This window comes from Triticum urartu, chromosome 6A, assembly GCF_056163025.1.
Source record: "Triticum urartu cultivar PI428250 chromosome 6A, HENAU_Tu73, whole genome shotgun sequence".
NCBI classification, from domain to species: domain Eukaryota; kingdom Viridiplantae; phylum Streptophyta; class Magnoliopsida; order Poales; family Poaceae; genus Triticum; species Triticum urartu.
Genome location: NC_141878.1, coordinates 574,038,981 through 574,058,571, shown reverse-complemented (window position 1 = coordinate 574,058,571; position 19,591 = coordinate 574,038,981). Strand labels below are relative to the sequence as shown.

Genomic DNA, 19,591 nt, shown 5'->3' with positions numbered 1-19,591 from the left:
GAGGGACGAGCAGGGGATGGCCACGGCCTGGATCCATGGCTCCACGGTGTTTTGGACCGCACAGTCGCCGGGGAGGAGGCAGGTGGGGGAGCTTGGGGTCGAGCCAGAGGAGGAGGCCAGCACGTCGGTGCAGTCATGCGGATCCGGTGAGGGCCGTGCTCGGAGGAGCTGACGACGACGGGGACGGGGACTCAGATCCAGAAGAATTGGGGAAGCGTACGAGAGAGAGAGCGGCCTGGTGGGATCGGCGGCTGGACGGGGTGGGATGACGGGTGGGGTGGCTGCCCGACCAGGTAACACCTGACGTGCGTGGCCGCACGATTGGCCCGCATCGGGCGGTCACGACGCGGCCCCTCAGTTCGCCCAGAAAGTGCGTATGCACTTTTTAGATTTTAGGAATCATTTGATGTTTTTTGGTGACCAAACTTTGCAAGCTCCTAAAACATTAGCTCATAATCACATCCATCAAGTTTCAATTTTTTTAATTCGTTGACTTTTTTTTTGAATTTACTGTCCACTTCGTGGATGCACCGAAGGTGGGTGCAGCCACTACTTTCCCCAGTTGATTAAGCTGCGAAAACTCTTGAAGTGTACGTGATCGGGCTCACATCCTCGCGCATCGTCCCGCTCATGAGTATGGCTTCATGCATATTGATGATGTAGACACACGACAAGCGCAAAGTTTACATCAGGTGATTACCTGCGAAAACTCTTTAGGTGTGCGTGCTCGAACTCATGTCCCTGCGTGCCGTCCCATTCATGAGTTTGGCTTCGTGCATATTGATGATGCATATACAACAAGTGCAATTTGCATTAGGTGATTAAGCTACGAAACTAAGTGTGTGTGCTTCGGCTCACGTCCTCACGTGTTATCCCTGCTCATGCATTTGGTTTCATGCATACTGATGGTGCAGACTGCAGAGAGGACAAGCGCAAAGTTTACATCAGGTGATTAAGCTGTGAAAACTCTTAAACGTGCGTGCTCGGGCCCATGTCCTCGCGCATCGCCCCGCTCATGAGTTTGATTTCGTGCATATGTATGATGCAGACAATCACGGAAGTTTCCATAAATGATTAAGCTGTGAAAACTCTAATGAGCTATGCCGGTGGCCAAGATCCATCCATTGGCCACGCACGGCCCCCGCGTCGCCTAGGTTGGGCGACACGGGCGGCAACTCAACCCCCGCCGCCAGGAACGCCCTCCGCCTGCCCCTCTCCCCTCGCCGCCGGTGGCCACCTCCGGCAAAGCCCGCGTGGCGGTGGCGGCGGCGGGGTCTTCTCCGTCACTCGGTGCTCGTCATAGCTGGTGGCTCTCCTCCAGATGCGGAAGGCGCGGTGCGCAAAAGGGACCGACAGTTGCCGGCGCAGTGGCCTCGCGTGGCGGCGGTGGTGATGTCGCGCGGGCTGGGCTGGGAACGAAAGGCAGGAGGCGGCTAGTTTGGCCAGACTCTATAGGATCTCCAACCGTCGCGATCCAGGGGAGCCCCGTGGTTTTGGCCCTGTTGTTCTTCAATCTTCAAAACTTTGATCTGCTTCATGCCGGCCTCCTCGATCTGTACACCGACAGGTTCCGGTCTTCCTCTCGGAGATCTCAGCTTTTGACGCATGGCGTCACTGGATTTCTGCATTGGAATTGATCCGGTCGGGCGAGCACTCATCTTTGGTCAGAGAGGCTTCATGAGGATGTGGCGCGAAAGCTTCCCAGTCTTGTCGTTGTCATGGGATATGTCTAAGTATAGATTTCCATGATGTTGACAGTGATGAAGAAAGTCATGATGGCTGCGATCGGAGACTTGTAATGGTGGAGAGGAGTTTTGATTCCGTTGAAGAATGGCAGCACAGGTTTTTCTTTGTTGTCGGGTGTTGAGGACTTGCAGCGACGACCTTGGCAGGAGGGGGCGGCAACACGGGTGGACAATAGTCTTTATTTTTAAATTTCTCTTTTTTTTGTTGACTGTGTGCATTCTTAATGTTTTTCGATATTTTGTTGGTGCAGAGACTGGTGTAATTGATATCTTCATGATATTATATTTCTTTTCAAAAAAGAAAAAGTTGTGAAAACTCTCAAGCGTTCTTGATCGGCTCGCTTGTTTATATCGACTTAGCATCTCCTTATGCCTCTCCGTATTAAATTTATACTCCAGGTATGAAGTGCTGATATAAAAAGATATTGCCTTCCTAATTTAATATAAGACGTTTTAAGTGCTACAGAACATCTTATATTATTTTTGCAAAAACACGTCTTATATCAAACTACAGCGTGAGTGGTACATAAAGTAGGTGACGACTTGCTTGGTGTCGGTTGCATCAACTTTATTATACTATTAAAAGTGGAAAAAATACCACATCCGGTGGTGAAGCATTTCCGCCTATATGTACCACTATTTCCCTTATATAGAATAAACAAACAAACCTATTGCTACGCAAGCTGACAATGACCGACAACCCACCCTCACCCTTTACCCCGGGTTCATCACGGATCTCATGCAAAACAAGAAAAGTACATGGTTCGGAAAATTCAAGGCATCTTTAATTCGAACGTGGTGGTGGTTGATTTAGTGCTAATTACACCGAAAGTCGTCTTCTGCTCGCGAGCTCAAATGAGCTCATGACGAAAGGTACACTCCAAAAAAATAGAAAACAAATTCGAGAAATCTGAAAAGTTTTTGTGGCGGATTTTGACAAATGTTTTCAATGCTTGAAGTTTGATCTCGGAATGACATTCGTGAAAGTCATGGCAAAAAACACCAGCACTCCAAAATGCTGTCAAAATAGCACTTTTGGAGCATCGGTTTTTTCTGCCATGACTTTCACGAATGCCATTCCAGGATGAAATTTTGTGAGCACTCAAAACATTTGCCAAAAACTCACAATTTTTTGAATTTGTTTTCAACTTTTTGTGTTACCGTTCACCCGAGCTCGAGCTCAAAAACACTACATCCAATTACACAGCTAATTTAGTGTCACTTGTCTGACACAAAATGTTTTGCAGGATTTCAAGGCGCATCGCCTGTCATATAAATATAATTGTCCTCGCATGAGATAATTTTCGCTAGCACAAAATGTATAAGAATCATGTTGGACACGAGAACTCCAAAAAGTGAATCTTCAGACACTCCTGGCATATTAACTGCCAGGAGACTATCACGTGATACTACATCATAAATGCTCCTATGATACCAACTTTGAAAAAATAATTTTAAACGTTTAAAAAAGTTCTAAAAATGAATATTCACAGCGTATGTGATTACAACCCCTAAAAACCCAGATCCAAATTTGAAATACACATTGAGAAACAAAAATGACAAATCTAACATGAATTGTATCACACAAAGTCAAAACCGAAATTGACACGATTCACATCTGGATTTGTCTTTTTTGTTTCTTAATGGGTATTTCGAGCGTGAAGCTGAAATTTTTAGGGGTTGTAGACACATTCCTTTTGAACATTCATGATTTTTTTCTCAGATTATATTATACATTTAAATTGATTTTTTTAGGTGTCATGGGAGCATTTAAGGTGTGGTATCACTGAATATTCTCTCATTACGTACCCTCACCGTGAGATTTACCAATTCTCCAAATATGTGTTTAATTCATTCCAAATTTCAATTATTACACTTTTTGTCCGACACTAATCAACACCAGGATCAAATGGCCACTTGAACGACAAACTTAGGATTAAATTTTCATTTGGAGATCGTACACAAATCAATTCTGTTGTGGTACGACCCCATGTGAGCACCAGCCGGAGCCTGCTTACATGAACACTAGCTAGGCAAGCACAACCACCTACACTGGCACAAAAAAAAGACCCAAATATCTAGTGACTGATTATCTGTGAACTGCTCCCATCAATCGATTCATTCGTCAGGGGATCTCTGATCGTTCGTTATGGCGTAGGCCAGGGCGACCTCGATTGACCCTAATGGCCCAGTTAACTTTTTATTTTAAAAAATGTCATAAACCAAAAATATATTTTCTTATAAAAGATAGAGAAAACCTAATTTTTTGAAACTCCATTCTCTGAGTTATGAAATATGCCATGCTACTTTACAAAACTGTCATTTCTCTCATTTATAAATTTACAATGTGTATGATAAAAAAAGGTCTTGTGGTCTAGAAAAAAACCTGCCATGCTAAACTTTAAAACTACCATCCTCTAGATAAAAATGCCATGAACAAAAAATACACATTTCCTTATAAAAAACGAGAAAAACATAAATTTATAAATGCCATGTTCTGAATAATATGGAAATTGCCATGCTACTTTACAAAACTGTCATTTATATAATTTATAATTTACCATGATAATAAAAAATGCCATGCCAACAAAAATGAAATTGCCATCGTCTTAATAATAAAACTATCATCCTCTTGATAATATAAATGGCCTTCTCTCAATAATAAAACTACCAACCTGTTAATAATAAACTACCATCCTCCTAATAATAAAAACTCCATGTTCACCTGCAAAAAAATCCTTCTTATTAATAATAAAAATGCCGTGATCTTAATCATAAAAGTTCTATCCTCTTGACAATAAAAAGTCATGTTACTATTAATTAAAATGACATGCATAAGAAAATTGCCATAAAAATGACATGCTACTAATTATCAAAATTTCATGCCCTTAATAAAAAATTGCCATGAGGGCATTAGAAAAAAGACCTTAAAAAGTGCCATGCTATATTTAATAAAAAGGCACATGGAACGTTTGGAAAAATTCCCATGTAAAAAGGATTTTTTTTGTTCTATCAATATTGGGGGGAATCCTGGATTTTTAATGAAAAATCAAAATAAAAAAGAATTCAGCTTCAAAATATACAGGTGAAGGGGGTCTTTAGTTAGAGTCCCCTGGGTACATATTTTCAGAGAGAGAAAAAAGAGATTGTTTGTCAAAAATTGCTTCACAGCGAACAACTCCAACTGGTCTACGTGGCGTTGGCCATGTGCCGGCATCCGTACGTGCGACAGTTGGGAGAGCTTTCGCCGGGGTTGCACTCCGGGAGAGCATTTCATACGGATCCGGCTTGCTTGCTCCCTCGCATGCTCCCACCCGTGCTCCCACTTCATCCTACGGCTGTCCTTTTTCCTTTTTCCTTTCTAATCTAATCATCCACCCCTGATTTTAAGGGGATGAGGCCGGGCCTTATTTTGTTCCAATCAAATCAAGCCATGTACGCGGGAGCACGGATGGGAGCACGCGTAGAGAGCAGGCAAGTCTCGTCCATTTCACACCAGCACAGCCGTTAGCAACACCTTCCCAGCCAGATCTTTACAAACTTGGGCGTCAATCTACCATTCCCTCTCCTCTTAAAGTTACTTAGGTTATGTCATTTCATGGATAAAATGCATGCTTTCTATATACTTCGACTCTGACACGGCCGGTTACTGTGGTAACTGGTAATCAGCAACTACTTCATCCGTTTCAAAATAATTGAAGTAATGGGATTGTCCTCAGTCAAAAAAATTAAAGGTTTTCTTGTGGGGGGGAAAAGGTTTGACCAAGTCTATAGAAAAATGTGCTACGATCTACAATATCAAATATATTTCATAATGAATCTAATGATAAATTTTGATGTTGTTGATGTTGATACTCTTGTATAAACTTGATGAAACTTTACAAAGTTTGACTTAAGACAAACCTAAAACTTCAATTATTTTGAAACGAAAGGAGTATCCCAGCCAGGTTCTTACAATCTTGGTCATCAATCTACCATTCCCTCTTGCCTTAAAGTTAGTTAGCTATGCCATTTTATGCCCTCCATGGTTCTAGTCCAGTGTGCACGCAAGTTGCTTCTGTCCAAGTGATGACGGGGTCTTTGGTTAGAGTCCCCTGGGTACATTTTTGAGAGAGAAAAAGGAGTTTGGTTGCCAAAAAAAAATGCTTCACAACGAACGCCTCCAGCTGATCTACGTGGCGTTCGCCATGGTTGCGCTCCGGGAGAGCGTTCGCGATAGCATTTCCAAAAACAAATGAACATGTTCGTTCTCACACCGGCACGGCCGTTAGCAACACCTACCCAGCTAGGTCTTTACTATCCTGGTCGTCAATCTACCATTCCCTCTCGTCTTAAAGTTAGTTAGCTATGCCATTTCATGGATAAAATGCATGCTTTCTATCTACTTCGACTCTGACACGCCTAAGCAATCTACTCTAACTAATTAAAGTACGTAATTGGATTCTGTCTGTTTCAAGACGGAATGGTAGATTGACGGTCGGCATGGCCACGACAGGGAACGGTAGATCGATTGACCAAAGTCGTCTAGGAATGGTAGATTTTACGACGGAGTCGCACGGTCAATTTTGCCCTATAAAAGCCTTCACTTCTTCTCTGCACGACACGAGATCGACATCGACTATGGAGTCGGGCAGTGCTACTACCATCGCCATGTTTCAAGAGCTCCTAGTCCTAGCGATCATGTACGTTGTCCTCCACTACCTCACGCGCACCATCCTCCGGACCAAGCGTGCGTCGCCGCTGCCACTGCCTCCCGGCCCGCGGGGCTACCCGGTGGTTGGCGCGCTGCCGCTGCTGGGCCGGGCGCCGCACCGGGCGCTCGCCGCTCTGGCGAGGCTGCACGGCCCGATCATGCACCTGACCCTCGGCAGGCAGGGCGTCGTGGTGGCCTCCACGCCGGACGCGGCGCGCCTCTTCCTCAGGGACCACGGCGGCAGCTTCCTCGACCGGCCCGCGGACGACGTGGCGCCCACGGTGCTGGCGTACGGCGCCCAGGACCTCGTCTTCGCCCCCTACGGCCCCAGGTGGCGCCGCCTGCGCCGGGAGTGCAGCCTCGGCCTGCTCGGCCCCCAGGCGGTCGCCGACTGGGCGGACGCGCGCCGCCAGGAGGTCGGCCGCATGGTCCGCGCGATGAGCCGGCGTGGCGGAGCGGTGGAGGTGCCGGAGTTCCTGTTCTGCGCGATGGCCAACATCATCGGGCAGGCGGTGGTGGGCCGGCGAGTGCTGGACGAGGCCGGGGACGAGGAGGCGAGGGAGTTCAAGGAGATGGTGGTGGAGCTGATGACCACTGCCGGGCTGGTGAACCTCGGCGACTTCCTGCCGGCCGTGGCGTGGATGGACCTGCAGGGGCTCGGCCGGAGGATGCGCCGGCTGTCGGCGAGGCTTGACAGGGTCTGGAGCCGGCTGCTGTCCGAACATGAGGCAGCCGTGGCCGACAGTGACAGGCAGCACGGCCGCCAGCCGGACCTTGTCGACCGGCTGATCGCGTGTCGTGGCGATGCCCGTGCCGGGGAGGACGGCGTCACTGACCTCAACATCAAAGCTCTACTCAACGTACGTGTACACCCCCCTGTAAATAACCAAACACATGCATGCACTCATCAGACATGACACATGACACACATGCATGCATGCAGAACCTGTTCACGGCGGGGACGGACACGTCGTCGAGCACGATCGAGTGGGCGCTGGCGGAGATGCTGGCGAACCCGGCGATCCTCCGACGAGCACAGGCGGAGACGGACGCCGTGGTGGGCCGACACCGCTTCCTCCAAGAATCCGACGTCCCGCGCCTCCCCTACCTCCACGCCATCTGCAAGGAGACGTTCCGCCTGCACCCCTCGACGCCGCTCAGCCTGCCCCGCGTCTCCACCGAGCCATGCACGGTGCAGGGGTACCACGTCCCGGAGGGCACGAGGCTGCTCGTCAACATCTGGGCCATCGGCCGGGACCCGGCGGTGTGGCCGGAGCCGGCGAGGTTCGACCCGGGGAGGTTCATGACGGAGGAGGGGAGGAAGGTGGAGCCCCTGGGGAGCCACTTCGAGCTCATCCCGTTCGGCGCCGGCAGGAGGATCTGCGCGGGCGCGCGCATGGGGGTGACCCTGGTGCACCACATGCTGGGCGCGCTGGTGCACGCCTTCGACTGGGAGGTGCCGGAGGGTGGCACCGCCGGGATGGACATGGACGAGGAGTTCGGCCTCGCGCTGCAGAAGAAGGTGCCGCTCAGGGCCGTCGTGTGCCCGCGCCTCGCACCCGGCGCGTACCAGTGATCTCATGACATAGAGCGTGGAGATGCTGCCGAATCCGGCGTACCAGTTATGGCACGATGCTAGAATAAATGAAGTAAAACTCCCTGCAGAAAGCAAAGTGGTGGAAACCGAAACCTGAAAAACTACGTTACATGAGAATAAATATAACAACTTTGGCTTCGACGCGTCCTGAGTTATACTATAATTTGGCTAGCAATTGCTGGATAGTGAAAGCGCATACAAACTTCATTTCAAAATGGGAATTTCTGCTGTCTTCATCAGTGATTAAACAGTAAAAGAAGCAGAGGGCCAAATTTTGCATCGACGATGCAAACCATTTACATGCATAGTAGAAATTTGTGGTAACCATTGTACTTCCACTTTTTTCATTTGGGGCATCTCTAACATCGACCCTAAACCACATGCAGCCGTCACTAGTAGAAAACAGAGTTTTGATTGAGCCCTGGTAAGGGCATTAATCCCGGTTCACTCACGAACCGAGACCAAAGGGGGCATCAGTCCCAGTTCGTGAGGCCAGGGCGCCGGCCGGGCATCGGGGCCATTGGTCCCGGTTCGTCTGACCCCTTTGGTCACGGTTCCAGACACGGTCCGGATTGCGTAGTCTGGACATGCTTGGCTTTGCGGGGCTCTGTCCCACCAAAAACCCCACTCTCATGCCCGTGCATATTCCCACCTAAACCCAGCTGCCCGCATTCATATCGGTCCATAGTGGACGTGACCGCTCACTACAACCAGTATTCAAGTGTCTCGCTAGGCGAGAGCGTCGCCCACTGCTCGCCCGCTGGGCACACCTTCACTCCCATTGAAACGACATTTGTTTGCCTGTCTACCTTCATTTAACCGACGTGTGTGCTGAGGAACCTACAAAGGCTAACCAGATGCAATACGGCGTGCGCTATGAGCCCTACTTTGTGAGTATCGGGCTCCTACCGTTTGTTCTTCGGTTCAAGCGTGTGCCGCTGGTGATGTGCCATTCAACTCTCACGGCCATGCTTGATCGTTGACGGTCAACCGTTGACGGTCAATTGTTGACGGTCGGAGACACACAACTTTTATCTCCCTTGTGGCGAGATGACAATGACCCTCGAGGATTTCACCATGATCACATGGCTTCCACTCGAGGGCCAGGCTCTCGCCGGACGAGTGGACAACAAGAAGTGGCGTGAGAGGTTTACTCTTTCTTTTCAGCTATCCATTTGATAGTGGTTCGAGAGTGCCTAAGAAAATACTCGTTGAGCTTTAAGAAGGTATATTTCACTATTGTAGTCACCGAAAAGAACAGACACTTTTAAACATATTGTTGAAGCATTCTACCATGTTGCTCGTCATGTCGCATCTCCGCCCTCCTTCATGTAGCGTGTGGCCACTTATATTTCTATCATGATGTATTTCCATTAAAACCTTTTTTTGTCCTTTTCGTGCTTTTTGGGCTAGGCCTTCGGGGCCAAGAAATGGAGCTGAGTCCGACCATGCCGTCAAGCTTCTAGGTCGGATTGTCAGGTACTTCCTCCGTCCGGATTTATTAGGCCTAAAGACAACTTCTCTTAGACCAAGACACATAGTAATTTGCTCACATTAATTCTTCCATTTCACTCCCAATGCACTCTCTCACATGGATGCAGCTAATGAAAAAGCACACATGAAGTGTATTAACTTTTCAGCCATGGCACCAACAACAATAGCTTTCAATACAACCAATGAAATGGTTGCATGCATGCACCTTTCCAACGCGGGACCTTATAAAAGGGGACATGCTTGTTTTACCGAAGGGAGTACATATAAGTGGGTGGAGAAGATGATTGTATCCAGTCATACCGAAGATCAAACTTTTGGCGCCATATGTCCTTTTAAAGAGGTTTTTTTAGGAAAGATGATTGTTTTAGCATGGCATTTTATAACTTTGTCATTCTCAGACAAATTCAATCCTCATTGGATTATACGAGTGTGTGTATGTTTCATGTTTGCATGAAGTGCATCCTGTACTTGGTCTTAAGGGAAAAATCTATGACCAACTGAATTTTGATAAGAACTAAGAAAAACAACTAAATTTTGATATAAAAAACTAGAAAGGGAGCAAATACATTTACGCTAGGGAGCAAATACTACATATGGTGCAACTGTACTTGATCCCTGTGAAAGAAAAGATAGATAAGGATATGCAAAAAAAAGATATACAAAAAAAATATAAATAAGCAAAAATGAACTGAAATTACTCCAAAGAAAACGTCGGCTCCACAGAACCAGAATGCCCACGGGTTGCGCAGGTGCTCCCCTCCGGCGGCTCGGTGGTCTTCTCGTATTCCGCTCCTGTGCGACTCTTCTCTGCGGAATGAGCGCGGCAATAATGGCGCATGGGGAATCGAGGTGGAGGGACGGCGCCGCCCTCTGCTCTCCCCTTGTTGTGGTTCGTTAAATACCTTCGGGGTGGGTTGGTACGAGGCGTCTTCCTCTCCCTGTTCTTCTTCTTCCCCGCGGCTGCCGGAGGCCGGAGCTTCCGCCCGTCCGCGAGTCGTGCTCGGGTGAAGCAGCAATCTCTTCCTTTTTTTTCTCCAGAATCAGATCGACTTTGTGGTTCCTTTTTTTTTCCTCGTGTTTCTGCTGATTTTCATTGCCGCTCCCGCAGTAGAGTTCAGGTGATGCTGCTGCCTTCTTCTTTTCTTCTGTATATATAGAGAAAGTGAATGGATCATCACGCGGATTCTATGAGTCGAGTCGGCATTGCGGCCAAGGATTTCCCCTCTTTTCCTGTGTTTCTGGCGATCTTTGTCTTCCCGCTCCGCAGCACCCGCCACCTGTTTGACGAAATGGACAAGAAGGCTGCTGGCACCGGCGAGGATCCCTTCTGCGTCCTCCCCGACGACCTACTCGACCACATCCTGTCCTTCCTGCCGGGGGACGATGCCCTGCAGACCTGCGTGCTCAACACCCAGTGGCGCGGCCTCTGGAGGCGCAAGACCAGCCTGCGCTTCATCTTTGACGAATGGTCAGGTTTCAGCTGCGAGCGTTTCAGTCAGCTGGCGAAGCTCATCATCCACCTCAGGGGGAAGTCGCCTCTGACCTACTGCAAGATCAATCCTTGCATTGACGAGGACTTTGTTGATTTCACACAAACCAAGCTGCTCATCAAGTACGCTCTAAGGTGCCAAGTTGAAAAGCTCTCGGTTTGCGATGATCATTTCGGTGACCAACGGTTACTGCTCGACGGACGTCTCTTCTCCAGGCAGCTGAGACCATGAAACTGTGTCAAGTTAACCTCGTAAATTCCTTGCTGGATTTCTCGCGCTGCCCGGTATTAGAGGATCTAACAATTGAAGATTGCTGCACTGACGGGCGCATATCTTCCAAATCACTAGAGCAGTTGTGGTTCATTGGGGATTGCATCTTCCCTCAGGATTTCCGCATTCATATTTATGCCCCGCGTCTTATCTCGCTGCAACTAAATGAATTTGATGGCATGACTCCTTCCCTTGGAAAGATGCTATTACTGGAAACAGCGTATGTTATGCTTGGCCAGTCATGCAACGATTCTTGTGAAAGTTACCCGGAGGATTGCGACGACCCTTCCTATGAATGTTGATTTGGAATTGACGAGGGTGCCTGCTTCTCGATGGCTTGTCCAGTGCTGTTGATTTGGAATTGATTGCTGATCCTGGAGTGGTATGCTTTGCGGCTATCTTTATTACTCTTACTGCTATTTGCGAGTTGCCACCCATGGTTTCTCTTGTAGTTGTACTATTTATTTTCCATGTTCGAGCTGCATATAGGCAAGCTGCTTATTTTCATCACCACGGCTTGCTAACTTAATGTTCCTCTAGTGTGCCTCATATCTATAAATTCATAACATAGTGGCTTGATTGAATAAGTATGATAGTTCAGGGCCTGTTGTGTAGTTCTTTCCTAGTTTTGAAGGTATTGAGCACATGTGGTATACTCCGTGAGCAGATTAGCATCAAGTGCTGCAGTTGCACTCAGATTGTAAATTATCTTCATCCATGTTTGGTATCCATTATCAGTTACTGTAGAATGTATGGCAGCCCATTCCTACTTGTTCTAACATATCCGCTGTAATTGTACATCAATTTGAATGTATGACCATTTTTTGGGTTTACATGGTATGTGATGGACATATGTACTTTAGAATAGCAGTTAAATCTCAACACAATTTTATTATTCTGTAGTTTCTGGTGACACTACGGTAGTTAGCTGCGATTCGTGATGAGCGTATAAATCTGTACCATCCATGCAAAAATGTTCTAATTTTTATTCTCTTGCCTTTCTATCATTTTCAAATTTCTTTTACAACTCTACTTCTACCGTTTAGTTATTGATGAAAATAGTAGCTCTTGAATTCTCTTTAGCTCTTATCATATCCCATTTGGTAGAATACATTTTACTAAGAATTGATAGTGGATTGAATGCGCAGTATAGTGATCTACATCCATCCAGCAAGGACTACCTTTGCCTGTATTTATTGTTGCTCGAGCCTGTTGCTGTTTTGATTAACAGAGATTGGCAGTCAAATTGCATGGGTTCAACTTGTTTTAAGCGAAAAGCCCTCCTGGATCTTAAGGCCTCTTTGAATGGTCAGATTTTTCTTGGTGTTGCCTCACATGGCTAACTATTTTTTAACAGCTACAGATTTTTGGTCAGGGTGCAGTTTAGTTCCTTTACATCAAAGTGCTATTCAGTGACCCTGTGCATTTTAAAACCAAACCGAGCCCAATTATACGGTTTATGGTATGGTATGAGATTTCCATACCAATTTGAACTTCGGTTTATTTGGTATATACCGAGAAAACTGATAGTGAACCAACTTAACCGAAGCAAAAATAAATTGCTTTTTTATTCTATACAGAAGTGTACACACTATTCAGGGCAATTGAAATTCCTGTATATGTCAACTGAGTACATCTTTTAACCCAACTTATCGTGCCTTGTCTTGTTTGTGCAGCTTCCATCCATTGACTGGAACTAAGATGTGAGCTTGGCCATGATGTTCATCTGAAACTTTATGTTTTTCTAAAGAGTCGTCTATAATGGTGCCATGTGTTGGCGGTTATCCTATTACCGTGATGTTTAGTTTCTCCTTCCCATCTTTGGTTTCCGCTGGAAGTCTGACGTTGTGGTTTGTTTTGTGCAACTTAGCAATATGGTATCTAATTTGTTGAATTGGGAATGTGCAATTTAGCAAAATGATGGCCGTTAGAACATTGCTATGTTTTTTAATGGGAGTTGAGAAGTTGATTATATGTTTGCGTTATTGGTAATGGAAACTGTGTTCGTGTCATATATGCATACTTTAAGCAGGCACTACACACTGCTCAACTAAATGGCAATGAATAGTTCCTAGAGCAATCCTGACAAAAACAAACATTAGTATGTAGTGGTTAGATAAGTGAAAGAATTCTTATTTTATACAAATAAAATAATTGGCAACAAACTGACACATGTTGTCTGCGAAAGTTCATCTTACTATAATTGTGATACATGTTTTTATTGTAATCATCCGGAGCTGGCAAGTCATGGCGAGTTTGGCCGAAAGTGGTCTTTGTCACTTGCCACAAACTGTCGTGCATTATGTAGAACAGGTGGAGGGCACTGCGGGAGCGGAGTGAAATTAGGGCATCTCCAGCCATTGGCCCCCCGGGGGCGTCTAAAAGCGCCGCCTGGGGGTGAGCCGGCGCAAAAAATGGCTTGGGGCGAGTCGGTTCCCAGCCGTCGGCCCCTAGGGCCGTCCCCAGGCGCGTATTAAAATAAAAAAAGGACCGTTCGGCGAAGTTATGATAAAAACTAGTTAAATTTCGGCCAAACATGGCAAATTTCGATGAAATTCGCGTATTTTCATTACATTAACCTAATCTAAAAAAGAAAGGGGCTGAAGTCGTCGCCGCCATCGTCGTCGTCGGCCTTCTCCTTGACGCGGGCGCCCCTGCTGGACCCCTGCTCGGCGTCGCCATGGCGGACTGGCGGCGGCGCGTCGTCGCTGTCGCATAAGACGATGACCCCGTCTTCATCGCGGCCGCGTCGGCACTCCTCGAAGCGGCGCAGGACGGCGCGCTGGCGCTCCTTCTCCTTCTCCCGGCGCGCCTTCTCCATCGCAATGGAGTCCTGGCACGCCCATTCTAGAGCCGCGTCGTCGTCGTCGAACTCCGCCTTCACCGGCGCCAGCCCCGGCTCCATCTTTGGCTTGACGAAGCGCGGAGGAGCCGACGAAGAGGAGGCGCGCCAGCCGCCCTCGTTGATGACGATGCCGACGCTGCGAGTGCGCCGACCGATTGGCGTCTCCGCCGCGGGCTCGGCCTTGACGCCGAGAAGCGCCGGAGAACCGGAGGAGTGGGAAGATGAGCGAGAGGAGGAAGACGAGGAGGAGGCGAACCTCCTTGGCGCCCATGCGCGTCGGTGTTGCGACGGGGCGGCCCCCGTCGCAGGATAGGTCAACGGCGGGTTGTTGCCGCCGTCGAGGTACGCCAGCACGCCATCCAGCGTGCGGCCGGGGACGCCCCACCACAGGTGGCGCCCCTCGCTGTTCTTCGTGCCGCCGACCACCGGCGTGCATGTCTGGCGGCGCCGGGATGTTCGCCTGGAACAGGAGTCAAGACTCCTGTCCGCGGAGCGAACGGCGACCAAAGCCGTTCGTCGCCGCCTCGTCTCTGGAGAAGCGCTCTGCCATGGCGACGGGCTCGGCGGTGGTAGAGAGGGAGAGAGAGGGGCTGCCGGTGGCGCTCGGGAGAGGAAGACGGAGACAGAGAAAGAGGGGCTGGGCGGCGGCGAGGGGCGAGTCTGGTGTGGGCACAGGCGACTGAGAGACCGCCGGCTTTTATAGCCGCTCCGCGCCCGTGTGTACGCGTGCGAGAGAGGGGAGGCATCGGCGCGCCGTCCCATGACGCGCCGCCCGTGAGGAATCAATGGCAAGGCTGACCGGCGGCAGACTTGCCATTGATTCCCCACGGGAACCGAGGCAGTTGGAGGAAGACGAGCCGCCGTGTCCCTGGCGCGGCTGGCCCGCGGCTTTTTCGCAGCAAAACAGTTCGCCCCGGCGCCCCGGGCGTCCCCAGCGCGCTGGGTTCGGCCTGGATCTGCTGGCGCTGTTTTCGGCCCAGACCGGCGAAAATCGGGCTACTGGAGACACGACTGGACCGTTTTTTCGGCGCCGGCGCAAAAAAAACATCTGAGAAGGCCTTTCTGGGGATGCGGCTGGAGATGCCTTTAGCAAACCAATAGATTGAATGCGACATTGCCAAATCGGGGAGATCCTTTGGATCGATATTGGAGTATCATCTAAGCTCACGTCAACTTGTAGACTGCTGAAAGCACCGGTCGCCGGCAACCATAGGGAACAGCCAAACCGGAAGAGCAAGGGGATTTCTCCCATCCTCCCTTACTGGATGCTGGCAGATCCCCAAGTCCTCCTCCCACATCGTGCCTGCCGATGAACCCCTCACCGGCTCCACGTGCGATGGCTATAGGCAAGGAGCGAGTGGACAACTGTGAACCCTCACTTCCTTCGTGGCATGGGGGGAGGGGAACGCCGGAGGCCGGAGCAGAGGAAGAAGGAGCGGCGGCTGGTAGGCGGTCGCCACACGTGGGACGGAGTCGACGGCGTGCCTTGACCCGTCGCCTCCACGCAACACAGCGCCGTCGCTAGCCTCATCCCTGGCCTTTCTCGATCGAGCGGTGGCTCCAGGAATAGACGAACAGAGGTTGAACGAAGAGGAGGAGGCCCGCTTCGCTAGTTCTATTTTCTCCAAGGCTGGAGCGGGCTTCACGCAAGAGTGCAGGCCCAATTAACCAGAAGGATCGCTTTCAGCCTCTAGAGCAGTAGCCCATTAGGATAGCTCGGCCAGTAATTGACAGCTATTTTTAGGTGGCTACATAGACCAGATCTGATGACTAGAAACGACCGGATCAAAAGAATGGACGACCATAACCGCCTTATGCGTGAGAGGGCAGGAAAGCGGTGCAGTTTCATCACTATCCTAAAAATAAATAAATGAGCGGGCAATAATGACGCATGGGGAATCGAGATCTAGGGACTGCTCCGAACCCTCGTGGTTTAAATACCGTAGGGATGGGATGGGAGGAAGCGTCTTCCCCTCCTTATTCTTTCCCGCGGCCGGCGGCGGCCAGAGCTTCGACCTGTCCAGGAGTCATGCTCAGGTGATGCTGCAATCTTTTTCTTTGTCTCCAATACCTCAATCGACTTTGTGGTTTCCACTTTCCCTGTGTTTTTGTTGATTTCGTTCCTGCACTCGCAGAACCCACTACCTGTTCGACGAAATGCACAAGAAGGTTGTTGACGCAGGCACGGATCCTTTTCGCGTCCTCTCCGACGATGTGCTCGAGCACATCCTTTCCCTTATGCCGGGGGATGAAGCCCTACAGACTTGTGTGCTCGGTACCCAGTGGCGTGACCTCTGGAGGCGCAAAACCAACTTGCGCTTCATCTTTAGCTCCTCATCTCCCGCCACTTGAGGACCATAGAATTTAGATTCCTTGACCTCGTAGATTCCTCAGTAGATTTCTCGGGCTGCCCAGTATTAGAGGAGCTAACAATAGAAAGATGCTACGTCGACACAGGGAAGATATGTTCTAATTCACTAAAGCATCTGCGGTTAGTTGGGAATTGTACCTTCTCCGAGGATATCCACATTCCTATTGCTGCCCTGCGCCTTATCTCACTGGAACTAGGTAGTTTTCAGTGCTTGACTCCTTTCCTTGAAGAGATGCCATTACTGGAACGCAATGGGTGTTATAATGTCTGTCATAGTGACCCTAAATGTGGTGGATGTTCTCACAAGAAGTGTCTACTTCTCAATGGATTATCCAATGCTGTTGATTTGAAATTGATTGCTACGCCTGAATTGGTATACTTTCCACTATCTTACTCCTACTGTTATTTGCCAGTTACCACCCGTGGTTTAATTTCTCCTGTACCTATAGTATCTTATCCATTGTTAGTGTTGCATATATTCAAGTTGTTTATTTTCATCTCCACATCTTGCTAATTCTATCTTCACCCGGTGGCCCTTAAATCAATATATTAATAACAAGATTTCTTGATAAAATAAAATGTGACAGTTCAAGGCATATGGTGTAGTTTTCCTTTTCCCTAATTTTGTAATTGAAGTACCCAACTGTATTTCCTAATATATTGTATTAGAGTCTGAATTTTTTTTCTGTTCATTTGCAATTTGTCCAGCCTATCTTCAAACGGGATTTGGAATGGTGCCCTAAATTTGACAAGTTAAAGACTCTGAAACTCAATGATTGGTTTACGGCTACTGACCTAGTTTGCATTCTCCAACACTCTCCAAATCTTGAGAAGCTCACTCTTAAGATCGATTTCCCTGAGGTATTTGATTCAAATATGTTGATGTATTAGTAAATGTTTTATCTTGTATGACTTTTTGTGGCAATGAATTTGTGTATCTTGTAGAACTTTGTAGGAGGAGAAGGATCCAGACAATCATTTGTGTGTCTGCCTCATTTGGTTGTCAACATTAAATGTAGGAAAGTTGATAATGCTGTTTGCAAGATTTTGGACGTCTTGAGGACATGTGGCATACTTCTTGAGCATATTAGCATCAAGTGTTGTGATCGCACTTAGATTGTAAGTTACCTCCATCCATATTTGCTATCCCTACCTACTTGTTCTAACCGGTCCGCTGTAATTACACATCCATCTAGCAAGGACCGCCTTTGCCTCGTTGTTTTAACTGTTGTCCAAGCCTGTCGTCAGTATGATTATCAGAGATCGGTAGTCAAATTGCATGGGTTCCAACTTGTTTCAATCCTAAAGCGCTCTTGGGTCTTGAGGCCTCTTTGAATGGTCATATTTGTCGTAGAGTTGCCTCACAAGGCTAAACTATTCAACTACCCAATTTTGCTCAGGATGTAGTTTATTTCCTCTACATCAAAGTACTATTCAAGATATTTGAAAATTTCATCTACGTCATCTGGGTAAATCTTTGAAGCAAACTTATTGTGCCTTGTTTTGTTTGGGCAGGTTCCATCCACTGATTGGGACTAAGATATGAGCTCAGTCATGATGTTTGTCTGCCGATTTATGTTTCTCTAAAGAGTCATCAATAATGGTACCATGTGTTGGCGGTTAGCCTGTTACCATGATGTTTTAGTTTCTCCTTCCCATGTATTGTCCCAGCTGGAAATCTATCATTGTGGTTTCTCTTGTGCAACTTAGCAAAATGATGGTCGTCAGAACATTGTTTTTATGGAAGTTTGGAAGCGCATTGACATTTCATGTTCTTGTCATATTTAGTAGATCATTGATATTATACCGGAATTTTCTGGTTACCAGAATTTTAGTATATGTGCGTGCATCCTTTCATGTCTCTTTGCCCTGCTCAAACCTAGTTCTTGTCGTCTGATTGCACATCACCCAGAAATCCCGGGTGTCCATGGTTAATGCACTTTGCTTTCATGTTTCTTAAGAGAAAAAACCTTCTTGAGGGAAACAAAGGTCGACAAAAACCTTTTGTCTAAATCGCCTAGTATGCATACTGACATTGGCACGTTATCACCCGAAGACACAAGTTGATAACTAATTCGTACATAGATTTTGTTGATGGGTAGTATACTGCACTTAGATATTTGCCTGGTAGCCATTGAAATCTGGGCATGCACGGTTTGACATTGGAAAGTCATGATGTAGCCATGTTTTGACTTAGTTTAGTGTACATGTCTAACAAAAAACAGCTGGGATATTATCAGGTCCTGGAGCCCTGTTGGCATCCATTGAAAGCATGTTTAATTTCCTCCTCGAAGAAATGTCTAGTTAAACCTAATCATCATCATTTTTTCAAGGTCATGTTTTCCTTCCAAATATCATCATAGGATAAATGATATCTGAACTAGCATTAATCGCTTGTGGCAATTTTTCTGACCCTCAAAGTCATAAGCATAGGATGTTGTTTCCATCCTTACCAACGAAGAAGCGAATGTGAAAATCCTCTCCACCACCCCTAGTTGTGGCTCAAGGTTCAAATGGAAGTACATAAGTATAGTACTTTCTTGGGATTATTTATGTATTAATTGATTAATTAATTTTTGCCAACACTTTTTTTTGACATGTGATCAAAATCAAAAGACCATTATTTTGTTTTTGCCATGTGATCAAAAGCAAAAGACCAAGATTGCTTGACACTTACTCTACAACCTTCCACCCACCCACAAATATTCATGATCACTCGTTGGGAACACCTTTGACCCATCCCCATATGGCCTGATGAGCCCCCTCTAGCAAACCTCTCCCCTCCCGTCCATCTTCCTCTCACGTCCTTGCACGACAAGTTGCCTCTTTCCATGTGTCCATCACTATCTTATTAGTGGTTATCATCGTAGGTTAAGGCCATCCTTCTAAATATTCCTACCCTTAACCTTGACCTAGTGCTCACTGTTGACGCCTGTCGCTCGAGTCCAATCATGCATCCATCAAGGGCATTGCCTCCAGCTCAACATGCCTTTGTAGGCCATAGTACCTCTTATTAGCATGTGTCCTTGCATGCCAATATGGAAAGAAGGGCAAATGATATCGTCACCTCCACGCCGACACCCCCT

At 47.6% G+C, this 19,591-nt stretch overlaps 2 protein-coding genes across 2 annotated transcripts; both read left to right on the top strand.

Annotated features, from left to right (window-relative positions):
* The first annotated feature begins 6,353 nt into the window (after positions 1 to 6,353).
* Positions 6,354 to 8,174, top strand: LOC125512869 (flavonoid 3',5'-hydroxylase 1-like). The gene is made up of 2 exons (XM_048677940.2): positions 6,354 to 7,298; positions 7,382 to 8,174. The coding sequence occupies exons 1-2, from the start codon at positions 6,366 to 6,368 to the stop codon at positions 8,012 to 8,014; spliced, it is 1,566 nt and encodes a 521-aa protein (XP_048533897.1). The 5' UTR covers positions 6,354 to 6,365; the 3' UTR covers positions 8,015 to 8,174.
* A 2,384-nt stretch (positions 8,175 to 10,558) lies between these two features.
* LOC125512868 (FBD-associated F-box protein At5g18780-like) lies at positions 10,559 to 18,779 on the top strand. The gene is made up of 5 exons (XM_087528922.1): positions 10,559 to 11,218; positions 16,463 to 16,878; positions 17,214 to 17,366; positions 17,451 to 17,624; positions 18,021 to 18,779. The coding sequence occupies exons 1-4, from the start codon at positions 10,696 to 10,698 to the stop codon at positions 17,619 to 17,621; spliced, it is 1,263 nt and encodes a 420-aa protein (XP_087385048.1). The 5' UTR covers positions 10,559 to 10,695; the 3' UTR covers positions 17,622 to 17,624; positions 18,021 to 18,779.
* The last annotated feature ends 812 nt before the right edge of the window (positions 18,780 to 19,591 follow it).

What these genes read in the sequence shown, in the direction of transcription:
- LOC125512869 (XM_048677940.2), top strand. Translation starts at nt 6,366, where the DNA reads ATGGAGTCGGGCAGTGCTACTACCATCGCCATGTTTCAAGAGCTCCTA. An exon ending in ACATCAAAGCTCTACTCAAC is followed by an intron (nt 7,299 to 7,381) that starts GTACGTGTACAC and finishes GCATGCATGCAG; the next exon opens with AACCTGTTCACGGCGGGGAC.
- LOC125512868 (XM_087528922.1), top strand. Translation starts at nt 10,696, where the DNA reads ATGGATCATCACGCGGATTCTATGAGTCGAGTCGGCATTGCGGCCAAG. An exon ending in TGATTGCTACGCCTGAATTG is followed by an intron (nt 16,879 to 17,213) that starts GTATACTTTCCA and finishes CAATTTGTCCAG; the next exon opens with CCTATCTTCAAACGGGATTT. An exon ending in TTAAGATCGATTTCCCTGAG is followed by an intron (nt 17,367 to 17,450) that starts GTATTTGATTCA and finishes TGTATCTTGTAG; the next exon opens with AACTTTGTAGGAGGAGAAGG.